Genomic DNA, 14,786 nt, shown 5'->3' with positions numbered 1-14,786 from the left:
AATGTGGCAGCTCTGACAAAAATTAAGAAACCACTTCAAAATTTTCAGTTTATTATTTTCTGAAAATGAGAAATGGTCAAAATAACAAAAATTGCTTTGCTTTGAGACCTCAAATAATGCAAAGAAAACAAGTTCATAATCATTTAGAAACAACAATACTAATGTTGTAACTCAGGAAGAGTTCAGAAATCAATATTTATTTTAATAACCATGATTTTTAATCACAGCTTTCATGTGCCTTGACATACTTTCTACCAGTCTTTCACACTGCTTTCGGGTGACCTTATGCCATTCCTGGTGCAAAAATCTTCCTCTTGATTACATTCCAATGGTTTTCAATAGGGTTCAGGTCTGGAGATTGGGCTGGCCATGACAGGGTTTTGATGTGGTGGTCCTTCATCCACACATTGATTGATCTAGCTGTGTGGCATGGTGCATTGTCCTGCTGGAAAAAACAGTCCTCAGAGTTGGGGAACATTGCCTGAGCAGAAGGAAGCCACTGTTTTACCAGGATAATCTTGTATGTGGCTTGATTCATACGTCCTTTGCAAAGTTACTCTGCCCAATTACTCTGCCCAATTCCAGCCTTGCTGAAGCATCCTCAGATCATCATCAATATAATCCACCAAATATCAAAGTGGGTGCAAGACACTGTGGCTTGTACACCTCTCCAGGTCTCCAATTAACCATTGGACGACCAGCTGTTGGGCAAAGCTCAAAGTTAAACCCATCAGAGAAGATTACCGTACTCCAGTCCTCTATGGTCCAATAATTATGGTCTTTGGCAAACTTCAGCCTGGCTCTCCTTTGCTTCTTATTGATGAAAAGATTTTTTCTAGCTTTACATGACGTGATCCCTGCCTCTAGGAGCCTATTAAGAAATGTTCTTACCATGCACCCCAGCTGCCATTTGCCATTACTTTTGTAGGTCACTGTCATGGCCAGCCCAATCTCCAGACCTGAACCCCATTGAAAACCTCTCAAATGTAATTAAGAGGAAGATGGATAGTCACAAGCCATCAAACAAAGAACTGCTTTATTTTTGCTCCAGGAGTGGCATATGGTCACCCAAAAGCAGTGTGAAAGACTGGTGGAAAGCATGCCAAGACGCATGAAAGCTGTGATTAAAAATCATGGTTATTCCACAAACGATTGATTTATGAACCCGTCCTGAGTTAAAACATTAGTATTGTTGTTCCTAAATGATTATGAACTTGTTTTTTTTTATTATTTGATGTCTGAAAGCAATGTATTTTTTTGGAGGTTTTTTTTACCATTTTTTATTTTCAGAAAATAAATACAACATTTTTTGCTTGGAAATTTGGAGATGTTGTCAGTAATTTGTAGAATTAAAGAACAATTTACATTTAATTCAAAAATATACCTATAAAGAGAAAAATAAAAAAAACTGACAATTTTGCAGTGGTCTCTTAATTTTTGCCATAGCTGTATAGATACAATCACTATGCAATCACAGTGATCAGAGCGGGGACCAATGAAATGGGTCCCTCATCTCTTCCGCTGCTGTGAGTTTTTATGCAGTGACAGTTATAATCCATGTTGGACATAGAATGTCATAATGCTGGTACTGACACCTGCTCATGGCGTTCTATGTCTGTCATTCATTATTAAGAAGTTAAAATTATTTTGGTCTCAACAATATATTTCGCAATTGTCATCAAGGAATGTGTCCATATAGGACACAAAGTGACAGATAAAGGGGTGTTCTCATCTCCAAGATCCTATCCCAATATGTACTTGTCAAGGAAGGAATTTGGGTGAAAACTGCTAATGGAGTCTCCGTTTGGGATATCCAGGGACGGTGTCGTATTAGCTGTATACCAGTGCCGATATATCAATGTATAAGACAATGAACACAGACATGTTCTCCTTGAGCCAGCGTCATCAACAACTGAATTCGTGTATTGGAAGACACCCAATTATACAAGTTGCCTCTCTAACCTTGAAGGTAAACAGGGAGCACTTTTACTCCTTAATTTCTCACAGCGCAGTTTGTTTCTTGTACATTCTTTCTGTGTGAACATTACTGGTAACACTTTTGCAGCTTCACATTCTGGCTTCAATATCTTTGGTTAACTCCTTCAGGACTATACAGCTTAGAATTATATTATGGGTCTATGCGATGGCTACATAGACAGACAGATTATTATGCAACTACATCTATATTTTGATTATTTATATACACAGATATTCTTATCACGTTTGAACAAACAAGCTATAGCTCAATGCCACCTCCACATACTCAGCATAATAACAGAAATATTAGCAAATAACTCCAATTAGAAATGTAGTATAGTTTTCTTGATAAGGTCATTTCTCTTCCCTCATGTGCAGGAATGGTAGTAGCTTAGATATTCATGGTTACGACCACAAGCAATTAAATACATAACTAACTGTTACTACCTGAGTGGATGTAACCATGAAGACCTAAACTGCACATGAGGTAAGAGACATGGCTATATCAGGAGAACTATACTACATTTCTAATTGGAGGTATTTACTAATATTATTATTATACCACATACTATATATTGGGATAGGAGACTAGAGATGGGAATACCCCTTTAATTATTCTATGAGCTATTTTCTATAAATGTATGCACATAAGTGTACACCACTAGGAGAAGTCATATATTATAAATGGGAGGGAAAAGAATGAATTACTATGTGACTAAAATATAGCTTTTATTGATAAGAATTAAAATCTACTATTGTTAAAAACTGCACAATATTTGTGAACCCATAATAGATGTGCACCAGATGATACTCGGTTATCCCACAGTAATGAATTTCTTACTAATACAAAACACTATAACTTTTATTGTATATAACAGATATAAATAATTTATCTTACAACATAAAAATACCCTATGTGATTAAATATAAAGCCCCCATAGCTATGTCCTCCATGCTTGCATCTGGTACTAATGCTCAGCTATCTTGTTGCCTCGTTAAGGGTTGCTAAGCAACTTCCTTATAAGGTACGATACCCCTTTAAGAATAGAACTCGGGGTTCCATTATGACATCACAATTAAGAATCCCTACTTATTCCAGTGATTACATTCTAATTCTCACTTTGACACTTGTGGTCATTGCTGTTAGTGATAAGCTATATAGCTCTTCATATACAGATCGCGCTTTGTATTTTACTTGATGAAATGTCTGGAATTTCTCCAGATAAACTTCATAAGTTAGCACTACTCCAGCGGATTCTTAACATCTATGACCCTGACTATGTGCTACTACTACCCTGTGGCGTCCTCAGCTTCACTTACCGGCTGGTTCTGAACCTAGTGAGAGACTGCCTGACCAAATACAAACATGGTCGAATTAGCTCAGAATATCTTGAGCATTTACAGCAGAACATCAGGACATCAGTACAAGAGGTAAATAGCAGACAATCTGCACAAATCTTATATAAATAGTAATAATAGACAGTAATTAAGGAATAAAAATGTAAGTCTAATATGTAACAAGTACTCTGATAAGAATAGCTGAAGAGCCAAAATAGGGCACACAGGCTACATGAGACGGGAGAGGGTGGGATTTAAAGGGTTAATTGAATTAGGGGTGGGAAGGTTCTGATTGTGGCGGAATAGGATTGGTTAACTCTTTAAGAACAAGTGAATTTTTCGCTTTTCTGCTCCCATTTTTCCATCACTTTCTTTCAAGAGCCAAAAATTAGTTATTCTTCTATGGACATAGACATATGAGGGCTTCTTGTTGTTTTATTTGCAAGAAGAGTTGAAGCTCTGAACGACTCTATTCTGTTCACCATACAATGTACTGAAAAACGGGAATAACATTTCAAGTGTGATGAAATGGTAACAAAAACACAATTCTGTTTTTGTTTTTAATGCTTTTATTATGCAGAAAAATGACCCGAGAACATTATTCTCCACGTCAGTCTGATAACTGTGATATCAAACAGGCGGTGAGATTTTCCTGTATAACTGATGGAGATATAATCAGAATCTGCTGAAGTTATTGTGGAGGGAATAGCGACTTCGGTTCCATCCCAATATAACTAGCGGGCCTAGATCTTGTGGGGATTGGGGGTATTAATGTGGAATATTATTACCTTACTCCTTGTACCAGTGCGCTTCTTGTAGAGTCTAATTCTTAATTAGTTAGCAGTCATGTGTCTTATGTACATACACTGGGTATGGAGGATATACGAGGAGATTTTATGGTTTACAACTACCGGATCCCTCGTCAGATCCCAATATAAGCATTTTAGTGCAGATAGGAGTAAGATGGTGACATAAATGGCCTCCTCCATTCTGACTTTCACTCATGATTTTCTTGTTTATTTTCATCTCTATAGGCTGAAGAAAAATCCCAAAGTGGAGAATTGGCCTTTATTAAACTAATGGCCGAAAATGTCCTGATGATACTAGAGTACCCATTGTGCCCACTGGAGCATCAGGTAAGGATCCATCATCTTCTATATCTCATATCATTGTTGTCTGATCTCCAGATTTCCACTCATGTAGCAGAAGGTCAGACTTATGATGGTCGCATTCTCCTTTTTGGCTCCAGGCAGACACAGGATATAGTATGACAGCCTGCCTCTGCGGTTCTATCTGTAATGGCAGTCTGTACTCAGCGGTGTGGCATTTGTATTATGCTTCTGTCTCGCTCGGTCATCACAATCTTCCTTCTTATAAATGCTGCAGTTCTGAGAAGTTATTACAGAACAGTTGTATATACAAGACCATTATATATTAATGTACATTTATTAGAGGGAGCGGCTGGGTATAGTTCATCCCACACTCAAATTATTAAGTAAATCCAGGTTTAGTCCTTCCTGCCTTATATATACGGAAATTTAGTATTTCTGAAATGTTATATTAATTGTATATATTGTATCCATCAGGAAACATCAAAAGGTGACTCCGAAGAGAGGCAACACCTAAATATCCCTGACTGTGATACCAGTCAGCAGGGGCTTAATACTGATATGATAGAAGGTAAGCTGACCATCAATATCTTACATTCAAATATCAAGTAATAGAGAACGGCAGAGAATATGTACATTTACTCTGCATCCTCTGTATGAGACCGGTATCTGCTCAAGAACTCCCTATAGACTATAATGGAGGGGGTCTCATAATTCTGCTCCTCACCTCTCAGGTTAAAAAAATAATAAAAGGCTCATGGGTCCAGGATCATATCATTGTTGGGGATTCAATCAGATCTTGAGCAGTCACACTCATCTATTCATATAGACTATTACATGACGTCTCTTCATTATTTATCATTATTTTAGGAATAACTGTGCCGGCAAATACTGAATGTGGAATATGTGAGACACCAGAGATCGTCCACGAATCTGCCAGTGTAAGTATCAGAGGGACATCTGTATATCATCAGATGACGGGGTACGAATTACACATCCCATATTGTATCCCATATGACAATGGGATGTCTCTGTTCTTCATGTAGATCAGACCTATTATATGTCATGATGGCATTTCTCCTGCCTCATCTGTGTGATGTCACTCATCACCCCCTGCAGTACAATAATATATGTATATGGAGGATACAACCCTTTAATATAAGAGCGTCTGTGGAGGGTCCGGCTTGTATCACGTCCTCTACATCTGCTGCAGTGTAATCAGAAGGACATAATATAAAAGGGAGATGTTCCTGCATCTGGAGATTTTATTTTTCTGTAGTTTCTATGACCTAATATAATGTCTTATTAATTTTTAGGCCGTGAGTGGATCCTTAAATGTGATGAAAAATCCTTCTAAGAGCGACTTTGATCCGATCAAGCTGATCAGCTTTGGAGGTTTTGGGTGAGCTTTGCTTTGATATAATATTTATTTCCCAGGGCTTATTATGATGATGCCTATGTCTGTGTCCTGCTCATGTAATGTTCTCATACAGAAATTATGAGTCCACTTCACTGTCCACATCTGTTATTATTCAGGACAGATGGGATGGATTGTGGATAAGGACCTACCATAGGTGATCATTTATGGAGTGTTAGTTTATGTATTTGTAGATACGGATTTCTAGAAATGGTCTCACATCTAGTATTAACCATTAGTACAGAAGAGCATTTGATGAGGTCTATAGACAGATTATTAGTAACAATTGATAATTAATCATGGATTTTCCTCTTCTCCAGTGCCGTCCACTTAGTGCGCCATAAAACCACCAAGCAGATCTGCGCCATGAAGAAAATGGACAAGCAGAACCTGAATGAATGGGTGTACCATCACCCATTCCCTGTAGACTGTGAGCCCTCGCGGGCAGGGTCCTCTCTCCTCCTATACCAGTCTGTCTTGTACTGTTAATGATTGTTGTACGTATACCCTCTTTCACTTGTAAAGCGCCATGGAATAAATGGCGCTATAATAATAAATAATAATAATAATAATAATAATGATAGATGGAGTCTTGAACAAGCCTTTCTGGAGCGGGACATCTCAGCAATTGCGGATTGTCCATTTGTGGTCTCCATGTTCTGCTCTTTTACTACTAGAAGACATCTTTGTATGGTGATGGAGTATGCACCAGGTGAGACACATCCATTGTATCTATATACTGCCCACGTCTGCTTAATCCGAGCACCTTATATATACCCAGATTGTGACCACATGGGCGATTACAGTCCACACAGCATTTACTATAAGGTATCTATTACCAAGATGCCTGAAAACTCATTGATCTCTGTGAAATCCTCGGGCGTATGTCCTGACTGAGTATAGCAGCAATTTCTGCTAAGGATAAAAGCATAACTTGTTTATATTTGAGCAGTTTTTATAGATGGAAATTTCACAGAGAAATACATGAGGCTTGTAGATGAGGCCGGGCTCTATCCCTGTGTATAGGGTAACTCTGTAGTATACAATATACGCTGTGCATTATACAGTTTATCTCTCTCTATATGATTTCCTGTTCTAATATCTCTGATTATTTCTCATTCACCCTCATCATGTGTAATTTACATTGTAACAAACCCTCACCTGTGATATTTGCTTTCTCGTGTAGGAGGAGACTGTGGAAGTCTCCTAAGGAACAGGGGTCCTTTTCCTGCCACCGCGGCCCAGTTGTACATTGCAGAAACAGTTGTCGCTGTGGAATATCTGCATAGCCATGGTGTGGTGCACAGAGACCTGAAGCCTCAGAAGTAAGTGACCCCTGTATTATAATGACGGGGAAGACAGTTACAGTTTGTTATATAGAGTCTATGAGTTATTACTGACTCCATCTTTTCATTCACAGCCTCCTGATAACAGCTACAGGACATATTAAACTCACGGATTTTGGGCTTTCAAAACTCGGCGTCATGAGACCAACGTCCAACGTCTACAAGGCTCGAACTAAGGACATCATCAGAGAGTTCCGTGATAAAGAGGTCGGCCTTACTTACAGGATCTTGTACTTTACAGATCTCTTCTCTTTCTCCTTTTCTGATCATTTCTCATTTAGACGTTTCCATTGATGTTATTTGTTGCAATGATATTTATTGATCATCATCTCTTCTGTTTGTTTCCAGACGGTTGGCACCACTGCCTACATTGCCCCAGAAGTCCTCCTAATGAAAGGATACGGAAGACCTGTTGACTGGTGGTCATTAGGGATCATTCTATACACATTCGTTTTTGGACATATACCATTTACTGGGGCAAACAAGATGGAGATTATGCACAGGATCGTCTATGGTAAGTAAAGTAATCTGAATGCTGCGTGATGTCTCTGTTATTTGCTTTGATTTGCTCTGTGCCGAAGTTTCTATTTTTGTTAAGAAAAATGTTTTTTTCATGAAAATAAATGCAGATGTTTTATTTTCTGTAATACTTGCTTTTTATATAACAGCTGACATACCTTGGACATTTAATAAATACTGTCCACCACAAAGAGCTAAAGAATTGATCACTGCGCTGCTCCAAAAAAATCCTGCACATCGACTTGGGACAGGTAATATTATAATAGTATTAATAATGTTTTATTACACCTCAGTGACCAGACAAATGACCGTGTCCATGAGGATCAGCACTGAGGGTCTCTACTCCACCTACTTGTCCGTTCCCCATTCTTCATACTATCACTACATTTCCTTCATGTCTGGCTCTGTTGTATCTTCAGATCAGAATAACATAAACTGTACAGATATAGAGAAGTGTCTCTGACAATGACTGTGTTATTTTCCTTCTTGTCTTCCTTTTCCAGGAGGGGCAAATGAGATCAAGATGCATCCATTCCTGCGGGACTTGGACTTTGACAATCTGCTAAGTCAGAAACCCCTATTCGTACCTATTTTAATGTCAGATCTGGACACCCGCCATTTTGACAGTAAGTAACATGAGACGTCCTCCGTAGAAAACGGCTGTGTGTCTTGTCTTTCTTGTCATGTAACAATCAGCTCCCATCATGATAACATAGTGACTGTCTGACCGAGTCTTATTCTAACAATCTCAAATAACACGTTACTTTGCAGCTCGCTGTAAGAAAAACATACATGTGGATTCAGATGAGGAGGACACGAGTGAGGACAATGAGTGGTCAGAAGTCCAAAATTTTGTATCACCTTATCCAAGGTTTTGTAAAGTAAGTAAGTGGCCAATAAAATATATGAAACCTATAGTTATAAAAAAGTTTTAAATTAAATCTATTTTATATTTTAGCTACATATCACCAATACTAAGAGGATGACCAATGAAGATCCTGTGTCACCTCCAGGGGGTTCCATAACCAATACTGAGAGGATGGCCAAAGAAAAGCCTGTATCACCTCCAGGGGGTTCCATAACCAATACTGAGAGGATGACCAAAGAAGAGCCTGTGTCCCCTCCAGGGGATTCCATAACTAATACTGAAGGGCCAGCAAAAGAAGAGCCTGTGTCACCTCCTGGGTGTTCCATAACCAATACTGAGAGGATGACCAAAGAAGAGCCTATGTCACCTCCAGGGGGTTCTATAACCAATACTGAGAGGATGACCAAAGGAGAGCCTGTGTCACCTCCAGGGGGTTCCATAACCAATACTGAGAGGATGACCAAAGGAGAGCCTGTGTCACCTCCAGGGGGTTCCATAACCAATACTGAGAAGATGGCCAAAAAAGAGCCTTTGTCACCTCCAGGGGGTTCCATAACCAATACTGAGAGGATGACCAAAGAAGAGCCTGTGTCACCTCCAGGAGGTTCCATAATCAATACTGAGAGGATGACCAAAGAAGAGCCTGTGTTACCTCCAGGAGGCTCCATAACCAATACTGAGAGGGTGACCAAAGAAGAGCCTATGTCACCTCCAGGGTGTTCCCTAGAAAACAGCGAAAAACCCTCAGACATGTGAGTAACGTATTATTACAATTATTATTATGTGATTTACATGAGACGAGTAACACAAATCTAAATCCAGCATCCACCGCCCCATGATTGCTGATCTCTGTAGTCCTGGATTGTGAGAACACTGTAATAGCAGAGACCAGCAATTCATTTCCAGTTCAATACAATATTACTAGTTGAGTCCATTATTTTTGGTAGAATGGGGTCCTGAGTGGGGAATCTCTTCCGTATTGTCCTAATTGGCCTTACAGGCAGGTGCTCGTCCTCCTATATTGTTTTTACTTGTAATTTAGTTGACTTTTTTTTCTACCAAACAGAAAGAAGGAATCTTCACTTTCCAAATCTGATGGGGAGAGTCAGTGTTTCCCTGTTAATAACATTGCGGCATCCTCGCCTTCCGTCTCAGGTATGTACAGATTTATAGATCACCCTATTATCTACTCTCTTATATAGCTATTAATTCCACAGTGCCTTACAGACATGATCATCACTGTCCCCATTGGGGCTCCCAATCTACATTCCCTATCAGTATGTCTTCGTAGAGTGGGAGGAAACTGGAGAACCTGGAGGACACCCACGGATTATACGGGGAGAACATACAAACTCTTTGCAGATGTTGTCCTTAGCCTATAATCCAAAAGTATAATGTGAATCTGCACATGAAGATCAGGAAATTACTTACTTTATTCCCATTGTCCCCCTGAACATTGAGTTTTTATTTTTTTTTTTATAAATCCCCCATACTTTCCAGAGTTATTAAGCCTTTATATTTAATGCAAAATTTTATGGTGTCTCCAATGGGGTGTGGCTCACAGGATTCTTTGGGGGCTTGTCTTCGGCTTCTCCGCATTATTAAACTATAAGCCACGCCCCATGGTAAACGCCATAAAAATGAGCACAAAATAATAAAGGCCCATATCTCTGCAACTGATAACAAAAGACATCATACTGAGGGGAGCAGCGGGAACAAAGGAAAGGTGAATCCTGGACACTTTTGACCTGGTGACGAGTCCTCTATAAAGTTACACTGAAGGTTTATGTAACTGATTATATAATAACACTTTGTCCTGCTGCAGATAATGTCATATTAATAAGTGGACATAGATCCTTGGGGAGACACCACATGGCGGCACACAGAATAGTGATAGATCCATAGTAATCAGGTCACATAACTCTATGAAGATACAAATCTAATATTTTAGGAATTTATAATCAACATTTTTCTAACTTTTTGATTAGAATTTCCAGTTCAGGCGGGAAGAAGATCTGCTCTAAAACTGAGAAAACAGCAAAAAACAGAGACAGTAGAAGAGGGGGAGAGAAGGCGAGGTAAGTGTGACCATAAGCTCCATGTTGTGTGATGTCAGTGAGAATTCATGTGGAGCAGATGTGATCAGTGGTGGGATTGTCACATGTATGATGGCTGACGATGATCCCACACCTGTGTATGGAGAAGGTTCCTCTACCGTCCGGTCACAGTGACACCACTGTATTATCCTTTAATATGGAGTCCCATTACTTACACCAGTTTTTAATTTCTTCTCACAGGTTCTATCTTCCGCCGGATTATATCATCCTGCCGGCGTAGATTATCCAGGGCTGCTCGTGCAGTCAGAGAGAGCTGCATTTTTTCCTGCTGTCAGCATGGCTCCATAGTCATCTCAGAAGATCCCTACATCTAGCGCCCTGAAGAAACTACAGCACATCCACCATCAATGCTGTGCTTGTATGGAAGAACTTGTACCATCTATGGGCGGCACGGTGGCTCAGTGGTTAGTACTGCAGTCTTGCAGCTGGGGTCCTGGGTTCAAAGGACAACATCTGCAAGGAGTTTGTATGTTCTCCCCGTGTTTGCGTGGGTTTCCTCCGGGTTCTCCGGTTTCCTCCCACACTCCAAAGATATACTGATAGGGAATTTACATTGTGAGCCCCCAAAAATGAATAAAAATTTAAAATTAATTAATTGCCTTTTAAATTTAATTGATTATTACTGACATTAATGGCATATCAATACTATACATGTCATAAATGTCTGATGGGTTGGACACCAAACAGGAGAAGATTGGTTCTTTGTCTCCCATTAATCCTCTACATCCGGGCCAGAAGTGGTTTGATGACCAGAGATTCTGTTATTCCTAAATTACGTGTACACAGCGCCAAAATGGAGTTCTCAGTGAACTCTGTGTAACTGTTCGGATTCAGCCACCCAAATAATTAAAAAAAATAAACAAAAAGAAAAAAAAATAAGGAATAAAGCAGGAGCGTTATACTTACCGAGTCTCCCACACAGGTGTAACACCACATCCGGGTCTGCTCATTAACCCTCATACATATTCACTGCATCCCCTGGTCACCGTCAGTCCCAGCTGTTGCAGACCCTCATCGTACACACCTCAGGTGCCGCAGAACCTCATCATACACACCCCAGCTGTTGTATAACCTCATGATACACACATTAGCTGCTGCAGAATTTTAGGCCAGAGTCACACTTGCGAGTGACTCACATGTAACTCACACGCGTGTCGCACTGCATCACCCAGCATGGCCTGCTGCTCTCCAAACAGGAGTGTACAGCTGCATTTGTGGCGCCCCTGACCTGGTAAGGCACCACTGAGTACTGCACTCATGCTGGGACAGTGCTTCCAGGTAATTCCAAAAGGCCACAATGAGGTGTGTACACACAGACACATAGCAACCAGGTCTCCCACACCTTTAGAGGGGACCCTTGGGTAGCCTCTGAAGAGGTTAGCTTTCAATTCTCAGCAAGGGGTGCAGTGGAGGGGCTGGGAGCTAGGTTGCAGTGGCAGTCAGAAAAGGAGGAGGAGCAAGCCAGTCTGAGAGCAGTGTACAGAAGTTGCTGAAAGAGGCAGACGTACAGCCACGCTAGTCAGACCCTGCACGTGTGGTAGCTGTTAGCAGGGGAGTACAGTGACCAGAAAGTCAGTCTGAAAGACACCTGAAGAGAGGCAGTCGAGTACGGGGACTGCTGGTGACCAGACACGCACAGGGAACAGGTCCCTAGAGCGGACATTCAATTACTGATCTGCTAAACCTGTCGGTGAGGGGACTAGAGGTTCCTCACCAAAGATACAGAGTTCGAGCCTCAGCAGCAACAGGGGGACCCATAAGGAGATAGGGCCAGAAGCCATCTCACCTGGTCCACGCTGCCGGCAAACGGGCCAGAAAGGGGGGAAAAGGCAGTAGCAACTTCCCTGGATGAATCCCAGGATACTGCAAGTCATAGGTTATCCGAAAAACAAGGAGTGCTAGGAAGGAGAGTTAACCGCTACCCTCATTTCGGCCTGGAGGAGTTCCTGGTTCCACCTGGTATAATCTCAGCATCGCCCGGGTATCTCACCAACCATCTAAAAGTGAGGAAACAAGTTGAAAGACTTTCTGGATTGCGACTGAGTTATAATTGCGACTGAGTTATTCTGCGACCTGTTGTTCTACACACCCGAGCCCCTGGCGCCAGCCTCACTCACGGGAGGCCACACCACCAGACTGCAGAGTCCATCAGCCCCAGACGCTCGTTAAACCTGCAGTGGCGGTCACCCATAACCCTGACCGCAAACCGTGAGTGGCGTCACGACTCCCATGTAAATAAACCTGACATACCTGTTGCCAGTGGTAATCAAGTGGAGCCCCTGTGGTGTCCCAGAAGGTGGAGTGACGTCCCTGAGGCGACCGCTACAGGTGGGCGACACACATTCATTTCTATCTAAAGTCTGGCTGAACCCACTGAACCAACCTTCCTCAGATCTGCTCATTTCTATATATGAGGCCTCCAATGTTATTTTGCCACAAGATAAGGATCCTGCCTCCGATTTCTACTGCACGACCCCCAGGTGGAAGGAATCAGACTTTTCTTCCTGGCCTCCAGGAAAGCAGTGGCTGTTTTCAGTAGTTTCTCTGGCTGAAGCAGAGCGGTAGAGGCTAAATCCCAGTGGGCTAAAGGATGAATGCTGACATCATGCCTGGGTCACTTGATAGTGGTGTTTTCAAACTGCAGCCCGATGTTTCCAGATGGAATAAACATTATTTTTTTAATTCAACGTGGCCATGGAGTTGTTTATAATGGAAGCAGGAGAGTGGGGGTAAGACCCCCAGATGATTAGAGCGGATGGTAGGAAACATCGCCATGGCCACCAACCAAGCCGGTCACGCCTACTAACCTGCACCAGGTCCCTCTGTCCACTGGGATTTAGCCACAATCGAAGCAGAGCAGACCTGGCGCCGTCCTCCCCTTTGTGGTGAAGAAGGGAGAAGACAGGACGCAAAGCACAGTGGAGGGGGGGCGCCCCCTGCTGGAACCTGTGCACCGCAGGAGCAGGAAATGAAAGGGAACTTCTGTCTCCCTGGGGTGCCCCCCCTCTGCATTCTACCGGGCTGCGCCCTGTGTGACCGCACTAGTTAGTCGCAAATAGGTAAGGCTGGCCATGCTCACTGTATAGCCTATAATAGAAGTTGAGTGCTGGATTGAGTAAGAGGAGATAAATTAACTCTTGCAGGCATACCCCACATCACATAGTGAGAAGTGTGTACATGACAGAATTACTTTTTTTGGTGGTCACAATCTAATATATAAAGCTGAATGTGTGTGTGTGTGTGTATGTCCGGGATTGGCATCCGCACCGTCGCAGCTACAGCCACAAAATTTTGCACACTCACACTTCTGGACCCCGAGAGCGTCATAGGCTATGTTTCGAGGGGAAATTTTAACCCCGCTCTTTACAGTTATTCGCCAAAAAACCTGCCTCCATTAAAGCGAATGGAGCTGGGAGCCACAGAGCAGTCAGAACTTCAGAAGAATGTGCAGCCACGCCCTTATATGGAATGTTGGCGTGTCACAATGCAGCCAGGGAAAGAGACAGACAGGGAAAGAGGCAGACACAGACAGGGTAAGAAACAGACATAGACAGGGTAAGAGACAGACACAAAGAGACAGACACAGACAAAGAGACAGACTGACAGGGAAAGAGACAGATAGGGAAAGAGAGAGACAGGTAAAGAGACAGACACAGACAAAGAGACAGACAGACACAGGGAAACAGACAGACAGGGAAAGAGAGGGAAAGAGACAGACAGAGAAAGAGAGGGAAAGAGACAGACAGGGAAAGAGACAGACAGGGAAAGTGACAGAGATAGACAGACAGACAAGGCAAGAGATAGACAGACAGACAGGGAAAGAGATTGAGACAGATGGAGAAAGAGACAGAGACAGTCAGAGACAGACAGGGAAAGAGACAGAGACAAAGAGAGAGAAAGAGACAGGGAAAGAGACAGACAGACAAAGATAGAGAGAGAGACTGAGAGATATATACAGAGGGGGAGACAGACAGAGAATGGGAGAGAAACAGAGAGACAGTTACTATCCCAGGCGTTAATATATTCTATTTATACATTCTATCCCGGGAATGTTAATACATTCTATTTTGTTAACAGCAGTTATTAACCCGGGCG

General features: G+C 41.8%; 2 protein-coding genes across 2 annotated transcripts; both read left to right on the top strand.

The window, feature by feature from the left end:
• Window positions 1–3,132: 3,132 nt before the first annotated feature.
• Window positions 3,133–6,338, top strand: LOC142295656 (microtubule-associated serine/threonine-protein kinase 4-like). Its single transcript, XM_075338756.1, has 6 exons — window positions 3,133–3,408; window positions 4,350–4,451; window positions 4,902–4,995; window positions 5,295–5,365; window positions 5,741–5,826; window positions 6,162–6,338. Exons 1-6 carry the CDS (start codon window positions 3,181–3,183, stop codon window positions 6,328–6,330), a joined length of 750 nt encoding a protein of 249 aa, XP_075194871.1. The 5' UTR covers window positions 3,133–3,180; the 3' UTR covers window positions 6,331–6,338.
• Window positions 6,339–6,431: 93 nt separating this feature from the next.
• On the top strand, window positions 6,432–11,248 carry LOC142295655 (uncharacterized). The gene is made up of 11 exons (XM_075338755.1): window positions 6,432–6,553; window positions 7,028–7,166; window positions 7,262–7,394; window positions 7,536–7,701; window positions 7,856–7,957; window positions 8,210–8,332; window positions 8,478–8,587; window positions 8,665–9,326; window positions 9,641–9,729; window positions 10,563–10,652; window positions 10,872–11,248. Exons 1-11 carry the CDS (start codon window positions 6,496–6,498, stop codon window positions 11,003–11,005), a joined length of 1,806 nt encoding a protein of 601 aa, XP_075194870.1. The 5' UTR covers window positions 6,432–6,495; the 3' UTR covers window positions 11,006–11,248.
• The last annotated feature ends 3,538 nt before the right edge of the window (window positions 11,249–14,786 follow it).

Source organism: Anomaloglossus baeobatrachus, chromosome 3 (genome assembly GCF_048569485.1).
Source record: "Anomaloglossus baeobatrachus isolate aAnoBae1 chromosome 3, aAnoBae1.hap1, whole genome shotgun sequence".
NCBI classification, from domain to species: domain Eukaryota; kingdom Metazoa; phylum Chordata; class Amphibia; order Anura; family Aromobatidae; genus Anomaloglossus; species Anomaloglossus baeobatrachus.
The sequence above is the reverse complement of the archived record's forward strand: the minus strand, read 5'-3'. Positions and strand labels throughout refer to the sequence as shown.